Source organism: Manacus vitellinus, unplaced genomic scaffold (genome assembly GCF_001715985.3).
Source record: "Manacus vitellinus isolate BGI_N305 unplaced genomic scaffold, ASM171598v3 scaffold_17_pilon, whole genome shotgun sequence".
Taxonomy (NCBI): domain Eukaryota; kingdom Metazoa; phylum Chordata; class Aves; order Passeriformes; family Pipridae; genus Manacus; species Manacus vitellinus.
In genome coordinates this window covers 7,937,052-7,960,718 of record NW_021939256.1, presented here as the reverse complement: position 1 = coordinate 7,960,718, position 23,667 = coordinate 7,937,052, and the positions used below count along the sequence as shown (strand labels likewise).

Below are 23,667 nucleotides of genomic sequence, written 5' to 3'. Positions count from 1 at the left end.
GAAGAAGAGCAGAGCCAACTCCACCACCTGCTGCAAACCTGCAGTTCCTCCAGCTTCTGGAGACCTTCAGCAGCTTCCAGGCTTTACCCTGGGATGGCACACACGGAGGGAAAAGGAAGAGGGAAGAGGAGGTGGGCAGTTCTGTGCAGATCACTGTTCTGAGCAGACTACTCTCACGAAGCTGAATTGTAGCTGCTCAGACTAGCAAAACACAGTAGCTGCTAATGTGTGGACAAGAAGCTGAAGTCTGCTGTCTGCTTTGGTATGAAAGAAAACAAGTAACATCTTTGAAGTTTACAGCTGGGCACAATTCCTGTCATGGCAGATGGAGCAGCAATTGTGTCCACATGACGAGCACCTTCTGGTACAGCCAGGGTCTTCCACAGGAGCAAAAGGGGCTACAGAAATATCATGAGCAACAAGAGGTTAGAGCTGTGCTCTTGATAACAGCACAGACAGGCTTTTAAGTATAAAACTTGATTGCAAGCACACTTGCTCTCTCTGCAGGAGTGAAAACAGTCTTGCAGCCAAAGTCACAACCATAAAACAACCTTTAAGGCAGGTCCCGTAAGTAACTGTCAGGTTGCAGGAGCATGGCATGAAAGGGTAGTGAAGGCATTTGGTGTTCCAGCAGCACCTCACATGCTGAGGGCTTGTTTCACAACCTCAAATGCCCTTTGCTTGAAAGGTCAGGGTGCATTACCATAGCAGAACTACTTTGGACAAGTAACTCCTTGTCTGGAATATTTAGCTTGGCAAGCTGAGAATTTGCTAAGCTTAAAAAACCAGTTGATTCTTAATAAAACGAAAGAAAGAAAAAAAGAAAAGAATAATACAAAAAGGATCAGAATAGTCTCAGGGAAAATATAGTGGTCAAGTAATCTTCAAGGAGAAAAATCTTAAAACCAGTCAAATGTAACAGTCACATTGATTTTGTGGGAAAATGAGTGAAATTTTATTCCTCTGTGGATAATTTACTGCTAGTACTCAGATTCTTGTTGCATTATTAGCTGTCCATTTGGGTAACATATTTTGGAGATATCTTTGCCACAAAGAATTAACAGCACTGATTTTCCTTGATATTTGGAATGGAGGAAGAGTGAAGGAAGAAAAAGGTCAAAAGGGCAAGAACCTTCCCCTTTTCTTTGCATTTGTGCAAAGAGTTCTTCTGGATAGAATTTAAAATTTAGGTAAAAACAAATGCTTTCCTGAAACACCTTGTAGATGAGTTAGGAGAAAAAAATGTAACTTTCTCATAAAAGCAGAAGGAAGTGGAGGCAGACAAAGAAAGAGTACTTTTGTCATGTTAATTGATATAAAATCAGCTACTTTGGTATTTCTATCAGAAGGGAATATTACGAATGTCCTTGCTGTGGCAAAAAAAATACTACTTTTGGGAGAAGTAGGCTTAATATGGATATGTTCCCTTACAATTGGAGTAGTGTATTCACTGCCCTGGCACAACTTTCCTTCCACAAAGCTGCAGTAACATTTTCTGCAGTTGACACTTCAATTCCATCCCCTGCACCTTGACTGGAGGCATTTATAACATGATGGTGAAAGTGTGTGATCTCAGTGTCACTTTGTATACTGGCCAGACGGAAGACAAACTTTAGGCCAAACACTTCACTAGATTCCTGTGCATAGCAGCAAGCAGAGGCAGAGCTGCTAACACCTGAAGGGGTGTCATAAAGAAGACCCTCAGGATACACATATCGCCAGAGGAATATTCTGTGGTGCTTTATTTAAAAATACATGGTGTAAATTGAATACCATTACATCTATACAGCACAGAGACTTGTTTCTGCTCATCAAATTAGAAAAGAACATCAGCAAAAACTTCTGGAGCTCATTGCACTAGCATTTCCCAGTCCTGACATTTAATATGACTTTAAAAATACCAGTTAACCATTAGGCCTGGTTTCCAAAACCAGTGTTATGATTCTGGACTCCGTAATTGTTCAGTAAAGCTCCTTGCCTGCTGTCATACCATTTCAGTGTCTGAAATAAAAAATGAGGCAGAAATGTAAAACAAAAGAGTTTCTGGTATTTTTCACCATGCAATATTTCCATGGACAAAAAAATTTTTTTAAGTGGTAGCAGTTCCAGGCTCAAATGATTGAACATTTGGATCATGTCAACCCAAGTTCATGTCCTTCGTATGTGGCAACATAACCGGCATGACAGGTAGTCAGTCATAATCACTGCCAGGATGCACAGGGCAAAAATCAGACCAAACCAGTGCAGTCCAGCAAACTTGCAACAGGACAGAAACTTAAATCAGCAATTCTATTGGCTAATCAGTCTTGAAAAAGGCTGTGTGAACTAAATGCCTTGATGAACATACTTGGTGCAAATCCACACATGTTGAATCACAGGTCACCTTCTTTTCATGGCATGCAGGATTTCTTCTAGTTGTTGAAATTATATCCAGGTGTCAGTGTCAGCAGTGTTCACACAGATTAAAGAGGGCACTTAGCAGAAATGTACTATTGAAAACACCCTGAGGCACCAGAAGTGAAGTTTCTGAAGAGGATGGGTTTCTGCACAAGCTGCTAAGCCAGGGAGGGAGACACTACATGTTCAGAACCTCCCTGCCTACTGTTACTTCCTCTGAGGAGATAACACCAGGAAACCTCCCTCATAGCTCCATCTGGTCTTTGGGTCTCCCTCGCTCATCTTGCAAAAAACTAGCAGAGACAAGAGTACAAGGAAATATTTCCAAGAACATTCATTGATTCCTAAGAACCAACACAAGTGAATCCAACTGTTTGACTCATCTGACTAGGTGCATGTTTCCACAGGACTACTGTACTGTACCCCATGGGTACCACTCAATTCATTTTGGTAAACTGAGAAAACTCCCCTTTGGAAGTCACATTCATCCCATGGTATATTTGTTGAGACAAGTTCTCTTGGGGTCCCCTCAAATGATGAACTTTCCATTCCACTGCTCACTGATGTACATCAGCCGTTCTCTGGGCCTTGCTGCAGTATAAGGCCATCTGTCCTGGAATGTGACCTGGTAGCATACACCACGTTCTTGATGTCTCACCAGCTGCTTGTACAACAGGGCTAATACTTCACTCTCTGTCAGGTATTTTCCTCCCTCTTAGAGGGACTTTGTGGAATCCTTCCTAACGTAGAGGCATTGTCAGGAGGTGGTTGCATGGCTCCTTGACTGTGTTCCAGCGACTTCTGTCTCCCAAACGGATGTCAAGGGAGTTCATGAGAGTGATGTACTAGGTTCAGCCTCTGCTAAAGCTTGGCTTTGCTGCAGTTACAGCATTTCACAGATACTTAATGCATAGTAGTTTGTGGCTACAGTATAAACTATACGCCATTTACAAGCAGGTCTACCTAAATCATAGTAGTTAAGATGCCTTGGATAAAATCGTGAATCTTCACGTCAACTTTTGTACCAATTTGCAAGGGCAGCCCTACAAATTTTGTTGGTGCTAATATCTTTTCTATGCTACCTTTGGAGATCAAGTACTCTGTAGATTTTTGCTCTAGGGATTGTAATTATGGGTTGCTAGCAAAGGGATTTCAGAGGTACTGGGAGAGGATGAGGGCAATGTTAATAGTGTTATTAAATCAGTCCAGCATCTGTACAGCACATTGGAAGGAAATGTATGTCCTGGATCATTTTTACAACATAACTTTGCTGTGAAGATATTTTTGAGAAGACATTCTTCAAAAGCATACAGAATAAGAACAATTCAGATGTGACAAAAACAAGACAGTGTCCATGCTCTCACAGTCTTCAGGACTTTCAGTACTCTTTCACTGATGCTGTGAAGGGGAGGAAGCTTAAGCAGAACTTAACCTCAGCATGGGCTGTCAGCTTAGTCACCATCCACTGAGGAAAATGTGGCAAGGCAAAATGATGTCACAGTCTTGGTGCGTTGGCTAAAATGCAGACTAAAGATTGCAGCGCTTGCTTGGTCTTTTTTTAAAACACAGAAATGAAGCAAAGAAAAAGCAGTAGGTATACCCACTGGATATGGTTGCTCTCCAACAGTTGCTGCACAGTAAGTTAGTTGCATTGCTAGGATAGCTAATGCAAAGTTACCTTTTTTGGCCCTTGGCCTTTACCAATGAAATCAACGGTGATCCTGTGGCAGGTGGCTAGATTGCATGCACAGCCAACAAAATCAAGTGGCATCCCTGCCGATGGAGGCTGTTGTCATAGAAGAAAGTCACTAAAGATGAATAACATGAAGAGGAGGAAATGAGTATTGTAATTCCTGCCAGTTGAGAATGCACCAGGTAAGCCATGTATTTCCCAATATTATTACCAGCAAGCAGACTGTACATGTACTTTGTACCAGATGGAAACTCACCACTAGCCACACCTGATTATTTCTAAGAATAGACATTGACAGCTCATGACCCAATCACCCAAGTTAGTTCACTATGACTTATTAATATGGAGACTTCAAACCCAGGGATATTGCAACGAAGGCTGACTAATAACATAACATACCTGCACTTTTTAAAAACTCTGAGGATCACATTCCTCTATTGAAAAGTTATGATAGATTGGCACAAATAGTGTACTGCCTGACCTTAGTCCAACACAAATAGTTTGTCTCTCTATTGTAATCAATCTCTACTTGTGTAAGAGCAAAAGCTGGCTGAAGGTCCTTAAGTGTCCAGAAACTCAACTCATCACAGTCTCCTTGAATGTCAGGATAGTAAGAAATATTTGTGTTAATTTTCTGTCCTATTTTTTCTGGGCTATTGAGCTGTGCCAAAATCCCCAGGAGTTTATACAGTTCATTATTCTGAAGGAAAAGAATAGCACAGGTAGATTAAAGTCAGTGGAGCTGCAGAAAAAGTGTTACAATTACAAACGGGTGTACTATTTATATATCTATACAGAAGGACACTTGAGTGTATTTTCAACTTCAGCATGTGACTAGTCCCAGTGACTACTGCAGCCTTAATCTAGGCATGTACCTACAAATTTTGGTGACCTCTCATGAATTACGATTTCCTCAAGTTCACATAAGAGTGTTGACTGCTGTGCTGGGCTACAGTCATCTTGCTACTCTAAAAGTCTCCTCTGAATTAAGCTTCTATATGAAAATAATAATTTCCCATCACAGTATGTCACCTCTTCCAACATGCATCAAGGAAGCAGAGCGTTGCTTCTCTAAATGTAATGGATACAAAACTATTTGATCCTATCAATAAGACCAATTCAAGTAGAAACTGAAAGTCTATAAGGAACAATGTTTTGCTTGGTTTAAGATTCGTGCATGAATAAATCCAATCCCATATCTAGCAAGTCTTTTGTGATAAATGCTAAAAAACCCCACCCTGTTTACTCATAACCTCACACCCTTGGCTATGGAATCATTCATATTGCCAGCCATCATGCATTAAATAAACACAAAGGTTCTGTCTTCACTGCAAGTAGAATCTTGTAATGTTCAAATACAAGAACTCATTAGGCATATACATTTACAGATTCAAACACCTGCATTGTAATACTTCACCAATTCAGTGCCATGAAACACATCAGATGCCTCCGTGCCTGTGGGATGTTGCCCTACAAGCCGGTCTCCCAATCTGAGACACTGTACTCAAGCATGTCCCATGGCTAAAGAGATTAGTTCCAGCCAATGGATAATCCAAATCAATTAGAGCTATTAGCACATAACTCACTCTCATCCACCCTTAATTACAGAAGAAATTTCTCCATTGGACCAAAAGCACAAGTACAGAACTCTTCCATTTGGCCCATGAATGACATCAGTTTCAAAACCAGAAGGCTGCTCTATCATTTCAGCAGAGCTCTGCTTCCACATAATTTGTTTATTGGCCAAAGGATTCAGGAGATCCATTATTAAAGACATCTCTGTGAAGGCAACTGAAGAAGATTATAATGTTGCAGTGAACAGGAAAAGGGAAATGGGAGAAAGGCCAAACACTGACAGTCCTCTCCCAGGAGATCTGCTTGTGGCACTTCTTCAGGGGAAGAAATACACTGTCTATAAAATGTTACAAGCAGTTCCTGGGCCCCAGTCAGTGACTTCCTGCCCATACCAGCAGGAGCTCACAGGGAAGCCAAACTGGGAGCTGGGGATTTCTTGTGAGGCATGGTTCCAACACCACTGCCTCCAAGACCCCTTCCCAGCATGATGTGGTAATCGAGGAGGCCAAAACACTGTTGTCTGGCAACCTTTGCTGATGTTATGGTCCCTGGGAAGATTATAGTTAACTCTTTCACTTCAGAAAAACCCTGAAGTTTTTCTAAAATGTAAGAGGAGCAGAAACTGGTCCTGTCAGCTTCATAACTGGGGTATAATGAGGGGGCTTAGAGCAATTATTTTAAATTTCTTTCAAAGAGCCCTGGGATAGATGAAGGCTAAGACCCAGGATACTCTGTTTTCTTGGGTAATGGGGGGTGTCAATCTGATTCGTTATTGGGTTTGGGGTTTTGATTTGAATTTGGAGTTTCTTTTGCAGTGCTATGCCTATGTGTGCTCCCTATGAGCTTGGGAACTAACTGTTCTTGGTGCAGGAATATGCCCAACTTCAGCCACACTGTAGATGTGAAGAAAAGCCTTTACCTATACTGCCTCACCACCCCTGTTCTTGGTGAGGAAGAAAAGAGAAAGCACAGTTTCTTCAACCCTTTTTCCAAACCACTAGCAGCAAGACAGGAGACATGAAGGATAAAATTGCTCTAGAGGCATGCACAAACATGGGCTCTGCTGACCACAGATATTTTGAAGAGAACAAGCTTCATCTGAAGTCTGGGCAGCTCAGCCACTGATCCAAACACATGGATTCTATCTAGATGCATGCACTTGTGCTTCATGGTTATTAATTTTGACAGTTTGCTCGACTTGGATGCAGCATGAGTGCCAAATTGTGCACAAATTCAGGTGGTCAGAAGCCCTCTCAACTTGGCAAATGACTTCCCATCTCCAACACTGCCAACAGGGCTCTCAGCAGAGCATGTGCACATGGCTTGGTGTGCCAGGTGGCGTGGACAGCTCCTTCATCAAAATCCATCCTGGTAATATCTGGCACTTTTCCAGAAGAGGCCAGGTGGCATTCCACAGCATGGGAGCACTTGCAAGACTCTAGACAACCTTTTGGCAAAGAACCAAAAAATGACATTAACTCATTAAATGAGTTTTGTAGAGGTTCACTTTCCTGACCTCACTGGCTGTGTCTCCTAGAGTGTAGGAGCATTTGGTCTTGGGTTGCTGAACATGAGAAGAATGCCATACCGTAAAGCAAGCCATAAATCCACATTTCTTCCACAGTGATGCGTTTGTGGCCAAGTTCTACAAAAAAACTCTGAGAAGTATGCAAGAACTGTTTTCTCTTCATGAGGCTTAAAAAGGATGTACAGAACATCTACCTATGTAGAAATTTTCTCCCTCAGCTCAAAACACTTTAGCATTTTGTTTTTCAGAGGGTGATACATGGGATAATGAACAGAAAAGGACCCTTTCTACTGAGTTCAGTGGTTTTCAATCCATTTACCATGATAGATAATACTCCTATTTTCTTCCTTCCATGATGAAATTACAATTTTTTTCTATGACATACATATCTGGGACAAGGCATAGAAACTGTGGAATTACATGCTTAGGTTTATGCAAACTTCAATTTCATCAGTTCTTCAGAGTAACTTACTGGTTATTCTATTATTGCCAATCCTCTGAGCTATAAGAACTGTATTAGGTTCTATATAAAGTCAAAGCAAAAGATCTGTCTGGGTGTAAATCTCACAAATTAATGATTGTGTCTCTGTTTTGGTTTTGCTTGCTAGTAGAGAGATTACAGAAAATTAAATATATATTATGTTTCAGTAGAGGATTTACCCACAGTTGTGGGTAAAAAGCAGAGGACAAATCAGTAGAGGGGCCACAAGAGAAAATCTCTGGTCACTTAGGTGTCACTTGCTGTTCATCAGAAAAGACTGCTCCTGCTCAGGAATTCTCATCAGAAAATGCCTATTTATTCAAACTAAATGTGTTACAAAAGAGTTGGTGCTGATTTAATTTTCTGTATACTTGAAAAAGATATATTTTAAAAGCTTTCACTCAGCATTTTGTCATAGGAATTTTTGGTGCCTAATTTAGAAATGACATTTTGGTTGGATATATGAGTTCATTGAAATTAATTATCAAACATTACTTGAAATTGAAACACTTCACAATTGCTAAAATGAAATAATGTCAAACTGGCCTGATCTTTCTCTCTACCCTTCTTAATGCTCTCTGACATTTGGTTCAGGACATTTTCCAAAATACAAGCTTTTGAGAGATAATGTAGACAACCAGATTTTACTTTAATCAAAAAAGAAGAAAAATATTTCCCATCAGTTCTGATTATTCAATTGAGTGGCAAATAAAAAGAAAGTTTACTTGCTCTTTTTGCTGGCTTTACAAGTTGAGTCACTCAGCCAGTCAAAACATAGTTTGGAAAGCAGATGTTTCCATTTTCTGTTGGAGCTTGGAGGCATTCAATTGAAATTCCACAGAACAGCCAAGCAGTTAGCATCACACTTGCTATCACACTGGAAAAATGTGAATTAGAATTACACATATATCAATTCATTAGTTGTTTGAAAAGAAAATAAATGCACAATAGCTACTCACTGGAGTCTAAATGAAATTGTCAATAATCAGTGAGGAAGAGATATTAGGAACTTCATAGCTGCTGAGACAAAAGGAATAATGTACTTCTCAGGCCAAAGGAAACGTGATTAATATGCCTTTATCAAAAGACTTTGAGACATAATAGCTTCATCACTATACTTGTCTCATTGAGAGCAAACATAAAAAGATATACCTAGTTTCAAATAGACTTTACCCAGAAGCTGAACATTTTTCTATCACACAGATTACTGTAGAGTGGAAAAGGAGACTCAGTCAGTACAAAAAGTTGATGTTCTGCATCTGAAAAGCCCTGTCTACCTATTGTTCACTTCTATTCTTCTTAGGCAGATGTCACACCTGCTTACTGCTGCTCAGGACATGAACATGAAATACATTCACTTAAAAAGTAAAGCAATAATCTGAAATAAAAAAGATACTGAGCAAAAGTATGATTGAACATATCAGACCTGATTTACAACAATACACAGGTTATAAAAGATTTGCTAAAAATTTGCCTTCTCAGCTTGCTGTAGGATGTAGATGCCAGTGAGTTTAAAATATGTTTGCTTTTATTTGATCCCTTTCACTTACTCTGATGTTGATTTCAAGCAAAAGAGAAAGCTGCTACTGCCATGGAATGATCACGTTTTTTATGTGGAGGAGGGAGAAAGGGATCACAGGTAGTGTTTCCTTCTTCTTTTTCTTTTTTTTTTTCCTTTTTAAGCTACAATAATGTTCATGACCCTCAAGTTTTCTGACTTTCCTAAACACTGCTTAAGTGGTGGTAATCTATATCACTTCAGAGGCCCTTAAAAAAGCTTTGGACTAAAAATTATTAGTGCACTAATTGCACAAAAAGAGAAGCACACAGGCAGTCTTGTACTGCCCTGTCTGTGGTGCTTGGCAGTTTCAGATGCTCTTCATCATCAGGGAGTAGACTCCTTAGGACCTTGCCCATCAGCTGGCCTCAAGTCACTGTTACTGCAGTTAAGCTCATCCTAGACTCCCTCCCATAAACTGATCAACATTTATTTTAAAGTAACTTCAACAGCCACAGTACTTCCCTTTGGAGTACTACTCCAGAAACTACACTGCTTGCAAATGTACTTTATCACTCCCACAGTCCTCAGGAGAACCTTCTGTTAAAGTTTCATAGATGATTTGACCTAAAGCTAAGAAATTTTGTTTGTTAGTGTTCAGCTGGATCACTGATCCAGCTCCTGCCACAGGAGCTATCCCATGAAGGAAGCTGGGATAGATTAAAACATCCAGCACCCATCTACAGAAAGACTTATGTGCGCAGCTGTGAATCACAACCTCAGTCCTCCAGCTTCATAGGCAAGTCTGTAAGTGAGCATTGAACTCTCATCGTACAGGCACAGCAAACATCCCACCACTGTGCAACAATCTCACAGACAATAGTTACGGAGATTTTTTCTGATTCTATCTCCCTGCAGGTGGTAGAAAATCCTCCAGTCCCCTGGTGTAAATGTCTTCTTAAATGAGGTCACACCATGTGGCAGGCCTGCTATGGAGTCCAGCCAAAGTTTTAAGCTCCAGGACCAGCTCTGCTTGCATGATCTGGCAGAAACCAGATTTATGGATAGGCATTTGCCTATTTTATAATTTCTACAAACATGAAGCAGGCACACAGAATGTCAGAGGATGGTTAGGACACCATATTAAAAAGTACAGAAAGTGACAAAAATAATTGCATGTGGCAGAATTTATCACCTTTCCAGGGAAAAGCTTATGCCCTCTTGATCCAAACTATCTTCTGACATTGCACGCTACCTTCATCTCAAGTTTTAGAAAATGTTGGCCAGTGGACTGTTGATTATTTAAAAGCAGTGAATTAGTTGATACATGTCTGAACCTTTTTCCACTTAACACCTTCCCCTCTTTTTGGTACCTCTTCTTGCTAATGTACACATCATATTCAATTTATCACAGTGTCCACAGGTACAAAGTCAGCAATGGATTTCACTTGGTGGATCTTTTTATTTTTTTTTGAGAATTCATTTTCAATTAGTTAAAGAAATAGAGAAGTGTTGAATCATCTGTCATACATCTTCAGAGTGCATTGAGTTGTTCTGCTCAGAATACAGATAATGGGGAAAAACATATTGAGCCAATGAATTTAAATCACTTAAACCAGAGGAAAAATCAAAAAAGTAAATCTAGATGTTTACAGTTCATCTTTTAGCATTCTCTCATTTTGTTCCTTCACTGACTGCTTCTGTAATAGATGAATGAGAGTGAATCCCCAAATAACAAACTAGCAGTCAAAGAGCTTTACACTTTTTAGTAAATTTTAAATTAAGATTCAAAAGGCAGTCTCTGAGCCTGACACTCAGTTATCTTTCATGTTAGTAATTCAACAGACTGCTTCTGAGACTGGGATCCACCAATAAAGTCCTGTACTCAAACATGCAGAGCTACATATTAGTTGCAAGTCCAATTTATAATGCTTTATATATTCACCCATTATTTTGGTTGCCCAAATCCCATGATTGCTTTTAAATGTGCTAAGTTCCACCTCTAGTTGCTAACATGCTTTATATAACCTAACTGCTGTTCAGGTAATCTGCATTTGCTGGAAAGAGGCTGTGTGTTCCCAGGAGCCTTGCACTGCATGGACCACTGAGCACTTTCTGCAAATCCCCAGTCAAATTGAGACTTGTGCTCAATTTGACCAGGCGTTACAGTGCACCCCTTCACATTGTGTTCTCATCCAGCGGATGCCCTTTTCTGGAAGCAGAAAAAAATGGTCCTCTGCAATATGAGTAAATTTAGAATACTCCTTGAGTTGACGTGGAACTAGATTTATGGCCTGTTGCTGTAAGTTTTTTGTATTGAAGTTCTTTGCTTTAGCAATTGCTGTACTTTGCTTTTTCTTAGTGGAGTTAAAGGGCATGAACTTGAAATGGGGAATAAGTGTGCATTTGACATGTTGCTTACTGCTTTTGCTTCTTATTTATATGTGTAATAGACAAACTGCTGCTTTGTGCAAATTCTTTTGCTCATAAATGTCCATTGCATGTAAGTTTGAGTGTGCAAATACTGTTAATTGAGAATCTGACTTGGAAAATAGCATTTTTAACATTCTTCTTTGAATCCAAGTCATATTCATCTCATACAAAGAAATATTTTTTTTTTTTTTGTTATGAAGATGTCAAAGTAGAAAGCTTCTAATTCTGAAATACATCACCCAGTCTTCATGAGTTTTTTGAGAAGATCTATTTTTTTCTGTATGCAGTTCACCATAAACAAAGCATTTATAAATTTGTCTCTGACAGAGATGTTTTAAAGACCTTGGGGGCACGAAGAGATATTTGATCTATACTTTCAGCCAGTTAGATGGTAGATACATGCTAATATTCTTATGAAATACCAGTCTTGAATTACATTATAGCCACTTTGGTTTAGAATTCAACACCAAAAGGACTCGTTACGTGGGTATTAGAGTTTGATATGTTTGCTTGTCTGCCACTGAAAAAATTGCTTTGCACAGTAAGTGAAAGATCTTCAAAAGGAAGGCAAGAAATACTGATCTCATTTCCCATTCCATATTTAGCTTATTGCAACCTTGCAAAACTGCCATAAAAATGTAGCAACTAAAAATCAAATGAATTCTTTGTTAATATAATAAACGTTAAAGGGGAGTGGAATGAAAAGATTCTTTACTCATTCTGCCCTTATCACTATCCCTTGCTCACTGTAAGTATCTACTGAGAGTTTGCAAGGATGTTTTATCACCTCAAGATACAAAAACTTCTCACAATTTGCCCCTGAGATGACTGACCTGATTGCCTTCACTTTATTTCCAAAATGGCAGATGCTAATGCATCAAATTCTATACTCTTTCAGACTCAGTGAGATTGCTTTGAATTAGCAGGATTGCATTCACTAGTAATGCTATTACTGAAATAGAAGTATTTGTTTCCAACTCAACCTAAATAAAAGAAATCTTGTATTACACTGAAGAATATCTGTTTTTCATTTTTAAATTATCGTATTGGTAATTTATACCTATTAAATGTTGTATCTCAAGATTTTAATAGGTAAATAATTTTCTACTTTCTGTTTTCCACCAATAGATGGCAGGTGAAGCACTAGAAAATTATTCATTTGATACAGCATGAAGTAACATCTACAGTTTGAAAGTATATATCCGGCTCTAAATCAGTGTTCTCTGATAACTCTTCAGATGTGATCATGATTTAGTCCTAGTCTGTCCATCTTGTATTACAAATTTTAGTCCAAGTTTAGAATTAGCTCCATGTCATATATAAAACTCTTCATTCCTATTTCTTTTGTCCTACTCCATTAGGTGAAGGCAAAGCTTGCACACACCAGCTTTCTCTCTTGGCTGAGAAGGTATTTGTCAGCACAATGTAGCAGCTGTTACAATCGTTCAGGGTCTTAGGACTGAGCTTTCTGTAATTAAACAAGAGGGCTCTGCATTCATACCCTTGTCAGAAATCACACCGATTGTAAGCTGCAACAGAATAGCTTGAAGCTCAAGCTTTGATTTCCAGTTCCATAAAAGCTAGAAACACAGGGAGGGAGTGCGGAAGGAGAGAGAGATAGGTGGAAGAAAGAGCCTACTACACTGACAAAACTTATTCTAATGTGCCTCAATAAGGATGCTCGTAATGTGATAATATAATTCTTCATATATAATGCTGCATTTTTTAATCCATTTTTTTTCTGAAACACAAAAACAGGAGGGATCAAATCTTGTTTACATACCAGCTAAAGGCATATGGTGCAAAAAGTCACAACAGAGTGGTATGAAAAGATAGGGTTTTTCTTCTGCCCATGTTATAATGATTTTAAGGACAACAAGTAATGTGTTGTAGTCAATTAATTGCAGGATCTACTTGAAAAATGAATAGAAGTGTGCATAAACCACACAGTTTGAGGAGTGCAGAGCACAAAAGGATACCTTTCCCTCTAGGCAATCTGCATTTGTAAATGTACATTATTTCTCCTGCAAAATGATTTCCTGAAATCAGTCTGCCTCATAATTGCCCCACTCTTACTAGCAGTCTAAGTATTGATGACTAAGTGATCATTAGAGCTCCCCTGACTTGTATATATCACTGCAGCTCCTCCAGGCTGACTGAGCAGACAGATTTGACTGCTCTCATCCCTGCATGGCAGTCTGGATGATTTCTATTAATCCAATCAGTTCAGTAATCTTTACATTTTTATAAGTCAATTTGGTTTTGTGAGCTCCACTTCTAAGTGTAACTCTCAGCATGTATTAGAGCTTCCACTGTTTCGCTGGCAACAGCAGCAAAACATGGATAAAACCCAAGGCCATCAAGAAGCATCAATGGTTAGACACTGAACAACGAAGATCATGCAGTTGAGTCAGTGACTATTAATCTCTCTCTACGAGTAAGGCTACATAAAAGAAGGGAGGATGTCTGAAACGCCTTCAAATTAACAGCTCTCCAGTGAACTGGGGAAGTTTGGCAGCATATATCATGACCAAAATAAAAAAGCTAATTTTAGATGACCAATTTGGGTGTCTTAGTCTTTCTCTGCAAGAAACCCCAGGAACCTGAACTTCCATCTCTTATCACCTCAGGTAAATACCCAAAATAAGGCAGCATGAATGACCCCTTTAGATACTGTACCTGTCACTGAATGTGAAACAAACGGGTGCAATTAGCAAACAACTTCCCAAGGCCAGGTCACAGCAAAACTAGCACACTACCAGAGGCTTGACAGTAACACGATGCTAAGCTGTACATGATTTTGACTCTCAAATGACAGACTGCACATGCTATCACAACAAAATTATTAAATAATCAGGCTGGTATTTCCCCTTAGCTAGCTTTTGTTTGAAGCCTCTCCCCCTGAAGAGTAAACTTTTCATGCAAACCTCAACTGAGAGCAGTCGGTAGCCAGTGAAACTGCAGAGAAAGGTCTGTAAACAATAACTGCTCTGTAGAGAACAAGCTGACCTTTATAGATGTTAAACAAAACAAAAAGGGTTGATTGATGCTGGGCAGTACCTGCTCTTCTAAATATTAAAACCAAGCAAGTCAGTGGAAGGTTAGTTTCTGAGCATACAGCATGATAAATTATGTCAGTGGAAGGTGGGCTGCGGAAGGGGAAAGCATAACTGGGTAAAATATTTAGGGCAAAAAGCCTGTATCCTCAGCTATAAAAGGAAAAAGTGTGTAAAGCTTACTTCTCTTAAATGGAAATGTTATTTAGACCAGGCCAGTTGCTAAAGTCTCCATGACTCATTTTTTAAAATTCCAATTAATACAATAATATATGGTGTGTTTTTTAGAAAAAGAAATCTATTTGTAAAATCCAAAGGATAATTACAATTTAGCCACAAACATGTTACTAACATAGAGAAGGACAATCCAACCTAGACAGAATCATGGAATCGCTTACATTGGAAAAGGCCCTTCAGATCATTGAGTCCATCCACTAACTCAGCACTGCCAAGTCCCCCCTTAAAATACGTCCCTCATTGCCACATCTATAAGTCTTTTAAATACCTCCAGGGCTGTCGACTCAACCACTTCCCTGGACAGCTTGTGCCAATGCTTGCTAACCCTTTTGGTGAATAAATTGTTACTAATATGCAATCTAAACCTCCCCTGGAGCAATTTGAGGCCATTTATTCTTGTCCTGTCGCTTCTTACTTGGGAAGAGACCAATATCTACCTTACTACAACCTCCTTTCAGGTAGTTTTGGTTTCAGTCTGCCTGTGTCTTTTCAACCCAAGCCAAGACTGCAGAATGCTGCACTTCTTTCTGTATATACTTTGCTCCTTTTTTATGTTCCCTTCTCACAGAAATTTAGCCAGGGGGATTGGGGCCATGGGGAGGGGTTGTGGTGTTCAGTTTAAATACATCTCTTTCTGACACTTTCTTGAATGGGACAGTTTCATCACTCAGCACTTCAAGGAGGTTCCAGGTAAATCCTTTCATTTCTGAAGACGGTCCTCAGTCTGTGATTGTATTTTCAGGTGCAAAAGCAGGTCCTTCCTATATGGTGGATGTAGGAGAAGTGACACAAGAGAAGTAAGCACTGTGCTCTTGTAGTTGCTGGAGCCGGAACAGTTTTCCCTCCCCTAGGTGCTAGGGGGTAAAGGGCCCCTTACATTTCAGTTTGCTGCAATTCAGAGATTCAAGATCTGTAGCATTAAAGTCTTGGGATACAAAGACCATTCAGTTGACTGACCAGTTGAAGGGCAAAGATAAGAAGTGGGTCAGCAGGAACAGCGTGGGTGCCAATAGCACCCACTTCCTGTGGTGGAAGATGAAGAACATCCTTATTGAACCCAATGATGTTAGAGAGGGACCATCAAAAGCCCTTGAGGACTTTGTCAAGAAACAATTCCACAGGCTCAAAATTGTGTAAGAGAGAACAGTTCTGCAGGTGTCTCTATCCTAGAGTGGTGTCCATTCCCAAACTGCAGTTTACCATTGACAGTCTCTGCTGCTCCCCAGCTCCTGTACAGTCCCCTGCATCAAACCTGTCTTCCCATCTACAGTAGCAAGTCTCTAGGCATAGTACACCCACTATCACCTCGACATGGTTCTGAAGCCAGTAAGACATTGGCCAGCTGAATGTTCACATTCCCTTTTGCAAGCAGGGAGAGGCCTAGGAGGGATAAGCTGTCACTTCATCAAACTTGCAGAAGAAGCTACAGCTCTCATCAAATGGTAACAGTAATTTACAGGCAAGTACAACACTGTCTCTGAAGCAAAAGGCACAACCCCACAGCACCTTTCCAATACTGTAAACTAGGACCTAACCATGTAGTGAAAGCAATGCCCAGGACAGAAGTACCTTAATACAAAAATATTTATGCCAAAAAATGTAATGCTGTCCTTGTTATGCTTTTTATATGTTTTAACCATGGTTTCTAGAAGACAGCAAAAAAGCTTTGGACAGCATTAGTTATTTGCAATACAGGATGACTTGGAGGAAGTTAAGGATCATATCATGATTATTCCAGTAATCTGAGAATCTGAGGTGAAAGCATGAGATCATTGAAGTCAAGAGGTGTTTTCACTTCAGTGGGACCGGTATCTCTCCCTGGCTTTTAAGCAAAAATACAAATCTTGTACCTCTAAGAAAAGGAGTTAATAATCAACATGGTACATACTTTTTTGTCTAAAGTGACACAAGAGCATTCTGCTAATGAAACATGAAAGTGCAGGTACATGTCTTTGGATTGGCTATTGGGTATGGTCTAAACAAAACTGTGGGGAGAAGAAATTACTTTTCAGAGAACTCCCAAAAGCAAATCTATGATCACATTAGGAATCTGCATTAAAGGGACAAAGTAGGTTGTGAAACCAGTGCAGTAAGGTGTAAAGATAACCAGACAGGAGAAAGAAACAAGAAGTTATCCAACAATAAAGAAACAAATTCAGAAAATCAGCCATAATACTTGTTGATGTGGACTGATTTTCAGAGATACTGAGCTGAGTTTGATGGAGGCTCAGGATCAATGAATATCAAGGAAACTTATTTTATTCCTGTGCACTATCTAACACACTGCATAGTATCCCATTCATTTTAGCTGCAGAGAAATTACTGAAAACTTTTACATTGGCCTGGTTGCAAACCAAAACTATTTACCATTGGTGTGGCCTCTGTGAAATCCATCAGGAGGTCACCTGGCTCCAAAGCAAATGTACTTCCAGCATCTGTGGAACTCTAAAGGCAAAAAAGAAACCCAGCATTGAAAAAGAAAAAAAAATGTAATTTTGTTGGTTGTTTTTTGTTGTTGGGTTTTGTTTTTTTGTTTTAATTCCTTAAAGCACAGATTGCCAAATGCATTTCAAATTTCACTATGTTTTTTAGGTACAGCTACTCAGCAAAGATAGACAACAAAATTATGAAACTTTTAAATCAAAGTAATTAATCGTGATCCACTGCCCGCTACTGTGGAGTCTTGGAGCAGGCTCTAAATATTTCCTTACACAACAAGATAAACATATTACTACAACTCTGCATTTAAAACTACTCCTAAATGTAGAATTATTCCATCTAAGGAAAACCTGTTACCACAACTCCCTCCTACCTTTCCTGAACACTCTCCCAGCTGACATAAGTTCATCTCTTTGCATATTACCTTGCCACCAGGCGAAACCTGTGTTTGTCCTTCTGACGTCTGTGGTGTACATGTTTTCTGTGACCCAGGAGATGCTGAAGATACAGGTGTTGATGCTGCTGCTGCTGCTGCCAGTGCTGGAGGAAGGTCGTCTTCATCACTGCAGTTGATAAAAGCAGACAGATCTTCTCATTAGAAAATGTCACTGAACTTTGACCGTGCTTGTGTCGGAAGAGGCACTGGTAACCTGTACGTCTGCTGTAATGCTTTGAAGCAAAGTTCCATTTACTCTTCCATCTGTAATGCAGCTACCTTTTTAAGTAAATCAGATTTTTTTTTAAGCTTTAAAGATTCCTCAAAAATCGATTGGCTAGGTACCTCTCATCTGTAAATGAAATCTTATGGTTATTATGTGCAAATAGCGTTTCTATGGATGATGTATATATGCATAAATGAACTGATTAAATATTACTCCATTTCAGTGTTTATTCTCTTCTATGGAGGCTGGCAGCATTGATCAGAAAGATCTGGTGAGATCCATCCATGGGACTGCTTCACTGGCTTCAGACAACACTAGCTTTGACACTCATTATGCAGCTAGTCTGTGTTACTATTTTCAAACTGTTTTTAAAGGACTTTGATTGACTCCAAAAAGGATCTCTTCAGAAACATTCTTGTGAGGGTTTCTTTTTTCCTGTCCCATTTAGTCCATTTACAGAGAAAACATTTTATTTAAGATGAGGTTGCCTGCTTCCCCTGGGCTTCAGGCCATCAAGTTGAACTCTTTCCATGTCACCTACTGTCAGTACTAAATGAAAGCCAGTAAAGAATGTTATAGCCTCATTTACTTTTGCAGAGCCTCATTGACTACAAATCACTGGGATCAGTCAGCCCCGAGTCAGGATGTGTCCAATTGTTAATTGCAATTGCATTGAGGTAAACAGAGTCATAATTTGGTCTACAGGAGCCTTATAACTTGGGATGATGTGTGAAAAGACTGCATCTTGACAGTTTAATGCATGGAAAGAAATAATGAGAAAAATTACTTCTGCTCATAAAACAGCACCAATTTTAACTACCAATTAGGTAGTCACAGTGCACAGAAGCCTGCTATACCAGCTTGACAAACAATTCCAGAACTAAACTGTATTTGATTTAGTGCTACTTGAAGGCAGCATGCCTGGACAAAACAAAAAACTTCAAAACTGCATGACATACAGGTTACACAACCTCATGGTGGGTTATTTAGTAATGTTTTTTATTATGATATAAAGTTTTGATGATTAATGTTATCTTTTCCAAGCCTCATTTTTTATTTCTTCTGGGTAAGGATAGAATTCAGCACCAGAGTATGCACAGTACACAGGCTTTATAATGGAAAGAAAATGCAAAATCTTTTGGACCTGTTGAATAGACATTTTATTAATGTAACAAGCCCAGAGTTGGGCTGTTGACCTAGTTAATCTCTCTTTCAGAAACATGTAGCTGACATTTCCTCAGTCCTTGCTCCCCACTCTCAGCAGGAATACACTGGCACACTCCCCATCCTTCCTGGGTAAAGCTGCTCTGGTGTATACAAGCAAGCGGTAAATTAAGGGTTAGGGTCAACTCGTCAGTCATCAAGCTATTAGCACATTACTGTAAAACTGAGAATTGGCCTTCACTGTACTACTTTCACAGTACTCCTTTGCTATTTCTTTGCATTTCCCGTATTTGCATTGCAGACACAAGATAATTTAAATTGAATAGAATTTGGGTCTACAAAAAGAAAAAAACATAGCCTGAATTTTTAACTAGGGAGTCTTCTGCCCTACACATGGCCACAGTCTAGGTGATACCTGTGGCTAGATGTATTTATGTGCTGTTCCTCATATCTAACACTGGACAACTGAAAATCTGCATGGGAGCAAGACATGTTTAAAACTGGTTCCTTAAAAACTCATAAAAAATTCATTGTGTGTTCCTACATGTCAGTCAGTCTCCTGGACAAACATCAATTTGGTTAATAGCTCATTATCCTCCTAGTTTCAGTTTGATTAATTCTTCCGTTTCTTCTCCTAAATAATTTTTCAGTTTTGGCGATGCAAATCGTTAAAAAGCCAGTGTTCTTAACAGTGGGACAGAAAAAACCTACATATAAATATTTGTTAGAATCCTTCTGGACAGAATGAAAACTTTTGCTAACGTTGCTATATATCTACTGACATTAGAATGTTAAATTGCTGGAGGGACTAACAGTTGCCCTTCCGTATAGAAAGCATACATATTTCTTCTTTATTGTGGCATTGGTATTCTTGTACTAATAAGTTTATGCTGACATTATCCCCTTTCCCCCCTAATTTCTGGTGGCCTTGTCTGTCTTTACACAGAAGGACAATTCAACAAAATGATTTCCACTTCTGTTCAGTACCTCACATCTCTAGAGACTCTCAAATTGGATGAACTATGTCTAAATGGGAAGCCAAAGCCCTATAGATCACTCTTGCCAGGACTAAGAGACTTAGCTTTGCTGACTGTAGCTGTAGCAGGCTCAGCAATTTCTGCAAGTGACAAATCACAGAGAGAGAGGGTGCACTTTCTGAGAGGGAACGGCTGACAGCACTGCTTGTTCACTCAACAATTGAGGATTGTTTTCCTTATTTTGCAAATGGGGTTGTAATGAAGCCGACAGAGCAGCTTGCTCCAGCTCACACCAGGTCTTTGACATTTCATGTGGTAAAAAGGCTTTTAATTCCTAACCTATAAGCTCAGGAAAAGGTGAACGGCCTGCAAAGGTGAATGGAAAGCAAAGTCATTTTGTATTAAAAGCTTGAAGATTCTCAGTGATGAAAGGAATGGTATTGGTATAAGATCATTATCATGTAATTGCACTCATGCCTTTCAGAAGCCATAGCTAGAGCAATAATTAGCATCCCCTTTCATTTTCAGCTGTAGTAGGCAAAACCACAAAGATAGTTACTCACAAACTGTACTGCCTCGTTAACTTCCTCACACGAGGAGCTTTAACCTCCTGCTTTTCTGTAGGGCCAGTTGATGGTGTAGTTTCAGGTCTCACTGGAGCTGGACTTCTAAAAATAGCAAGAAAAAAATACGTCATACAGTCTTTATTTAAACTACTTCAGGCACATCAATAAAGTTCTAACTCATCAACACTTATTTATCTTGCAAAGTGGCAAGTGCCCATTGAAGTTCATCCTTTTGCTCCATTTATAGTTCACAGGCCAGTGTGCATGAACAGAAAAGGATGTGTGAACTCACCCTCCTGTGCCAGGCATACCATTTATAAAAGCAGCAACAGATTACAAATACAGAGCCTATGTAAGAGACCATGTGGAAATGTCACTGTTTCCAAAATACCACATTTTAGTAACAGACCAGCAGTTCCATCATGCCAGAAATATTTTTACAAAACATATGTTTAACAAAAACTATTTTATGAATTGCAAAATCTGTTCTGCTTAAAAAAGTTTTTACCTGAAATTAAACGTTACGCTTCCGCATTTGAAAGAGCAGCTCAAGGGAAATGAACTAACAGATTTAATCCAAGCAAAAGGATCAAATCTTTTCCTACTTGGTAGAAAAAAAAGCAAAACTCAGACATGTTTCAGATGCTCATGAACATGAAATACATCTGCAGAGCTCCAGCAAAGGACAGCAATGGCAGTGAAGACGCCCACATGAAAGGATCTTCTCTTTAAGCATTTAACATAGTGTTAACTAAGACTTGAATACAAATATTATAAATACTAAATACAAGATCTTCATGACCTTGAGAGGAAATCATTTCAACCATGAGCTTGATGGACATGAAGACCCATGAAACATCTTAAATATTGCTTTTATTTGAAGCAACAGGTTATGACTAAATACATCATATGTGTACTACAAAAGCTATACTCATTTATACACATGAAAAGTTTTAAAGCTTTAAGTCTGAATTAATACTGAAAAAAAGTTTAACATGAAAAATTTCACTCAACTGTGAATAAAAGTGTATGAGATACAAACAGGACCTACTCTCTAATCCAACAAAAAGCTGAAAAACTTATTATTTTCCTTTGAATATTGCAAATTTTCAAGAAGGGAAAAAATAGGCAAGTAAACATTAGACACACCTACACCATTTCAATCAGGAATTGCTCAGATAAACTTTACTTACAGTTTGTATCGTGTCAGTATTCCACTCACTTATGTGGCAAAACCAGTACTATTTTAAATGAAAAAACTTCTTTCCTTTTTTTAGAACATTTTGCCATAACCTTTGTTAGAGGCTGGACGCAGTGACTGTCTTTTCCCTGACATTTATCAGCAAACAAGCACCGTTTACTTGCACATTCTGAGAAGCTGCAGGTTAGCTAGGGTGTAAATTGAGGTTACCATTGAATGAAAAGGAGCAGTGACAATGCCTCTACCCAAAGAGGCCATTAGCACAAGATGAAATGTTACACTAGTACTACCAATTGCAGAGCTGGATGTTTGCCCTCATTAAAACCTTCCTTAAGGTTAGCTTTTTCCACATCAGACTAAAAATTCCAAGACACCTCCTGTTTCATCTCCAAACACTCTTCCTCAGTCTGAACTTGCTCAAAACTGTTGCTACTCTCTCATCAGCAACCAGATGCAAGAAGTGCCCAGTTTGATTAACCCAGAGCCTGATATGTGTTTTAAAAATGGCAGGCTTTTCCTTTTACACAAACTCTTAAAAAATATCATTGATATTCCCGAAAAAGAAGCAGAATAACTTCTGTTACTACCTTTTGATTTCTACAGCCAAAATTCTTATATGGAAAGACATGATTCGTGAAGAGAAGCCTTGTAATTATTTTGACTATTTAAATAGAGTAATTATGTGCAGATATGACCATTTCAAGTTTATAGTTCTATGGAAACTACACAGTTATATAAACTACTATAGACCTATATAAACTATATAGCTTGAGAAAAACCCAAAGTGTTAAAGGATCAGCAGGACACAGACTTAAAAAGAAAGAGAAAACATACAGTGTATTACAGTTCCTTTATAAGGTTCTTTTTCAATGTCATTAATTCATAAGAAACCTTTTCCCTGTAACAATATCCAACCACTACAGCATACAAATGAAGGTACTGAACCAAGGCAGAGTTACTTAATGACCTGGCACCTTACATAAAAATCTGTCACTTCCTGGTGAGAATGACAATAACAACCACAAATGTCAGCATGCAGTGGCAGGTCATCAGAAACTGCCTGTGCACCGAGAGCCACAGCACACTCCTGAGCAGCAGCCAGCATACTCTACTGAACCAGCTTCAGCTTGTTTCACATGCCTGCACAGCAACACAAACATGCCCTAGAGAGAGATCCCCCCCAAACCCAAGGAATTTGTAGCAGTGAACAGGGCCACTGAAACCAAATTGCTCACAAAAAACATACACTGTGGAACATTTCAAGTGACCACAGATGTCCACTGATTTAGTTTCAATCTTCCTTGAGGACATGATTCTCATGCTCATGCTGAGGGACCCTTCCCCTTTCTGAGTAAGAGTTTGCCCATTAGGCTATTATGCAAAAAGATAAAGCTTCCTCCCCATCCTTCCACAGAGCACAGTAGTCTGAACTATGGTGTGGGTAACTGGCTCAAGGCATCCAGTCCAAACAGTGTTGCATATACAAAAAAGACAGGGATAACAAGTATATGTTCTGGCTGCTGACTGAGAATCAGATGGAACCTATGCATCAAAATCTCAAGCAACACCTTGGCTCAGGTGTAATGGGGAGACCAGTTTGCAGGGCTGGGACTACATCACCCCTTTGGGTACTGTGGCTTCTACAGACTGACATGCCTTTCTTGTCTCCTGCTTAGGTATCTCTGGGCAGACCTCTGTTCTTGCTTGAAACATGGCAAATGAGCCATGTGGGAGCAAATGATTGCCTACCTAATAAACTG

General features: G+C 39.3%; 1 protein-coding gene across 1 annotated transcript in view; it reads right to left on the bottom strand.

Moving 5' to 3' along the window:
- Nucleotides 1-23,667, bottom strand: part of EPB41L4B (erythrocyte membrane protein band 4.1 like 4B) — a 124,567-nt gene that overhangs the window by 10,508 nt on the left and 90,392 nt on the right. Inside the window, exons 21-23 of the mRNA XM_018069990.2 lie at nucleotides 20,704-20,808; nucleotides 17,762-17,900; nucleotides 17,266-17,343 (exon numbers count right to left, since the gene is read on the bottom strand). Of these exons, the coding sequence (XP_017925479.1) occupies nucleotides 17,266-17,343; nucleotides 17,762-17,900; nucleotides 20,704-20,808 (322 nt within the window). The remainder of the gene's footprint in view (nucleotides 1-17,265; nucleotides 17,344-17,761; nucleotides 17,901-20,703; nucleotides 20,809-23,667) is intronic.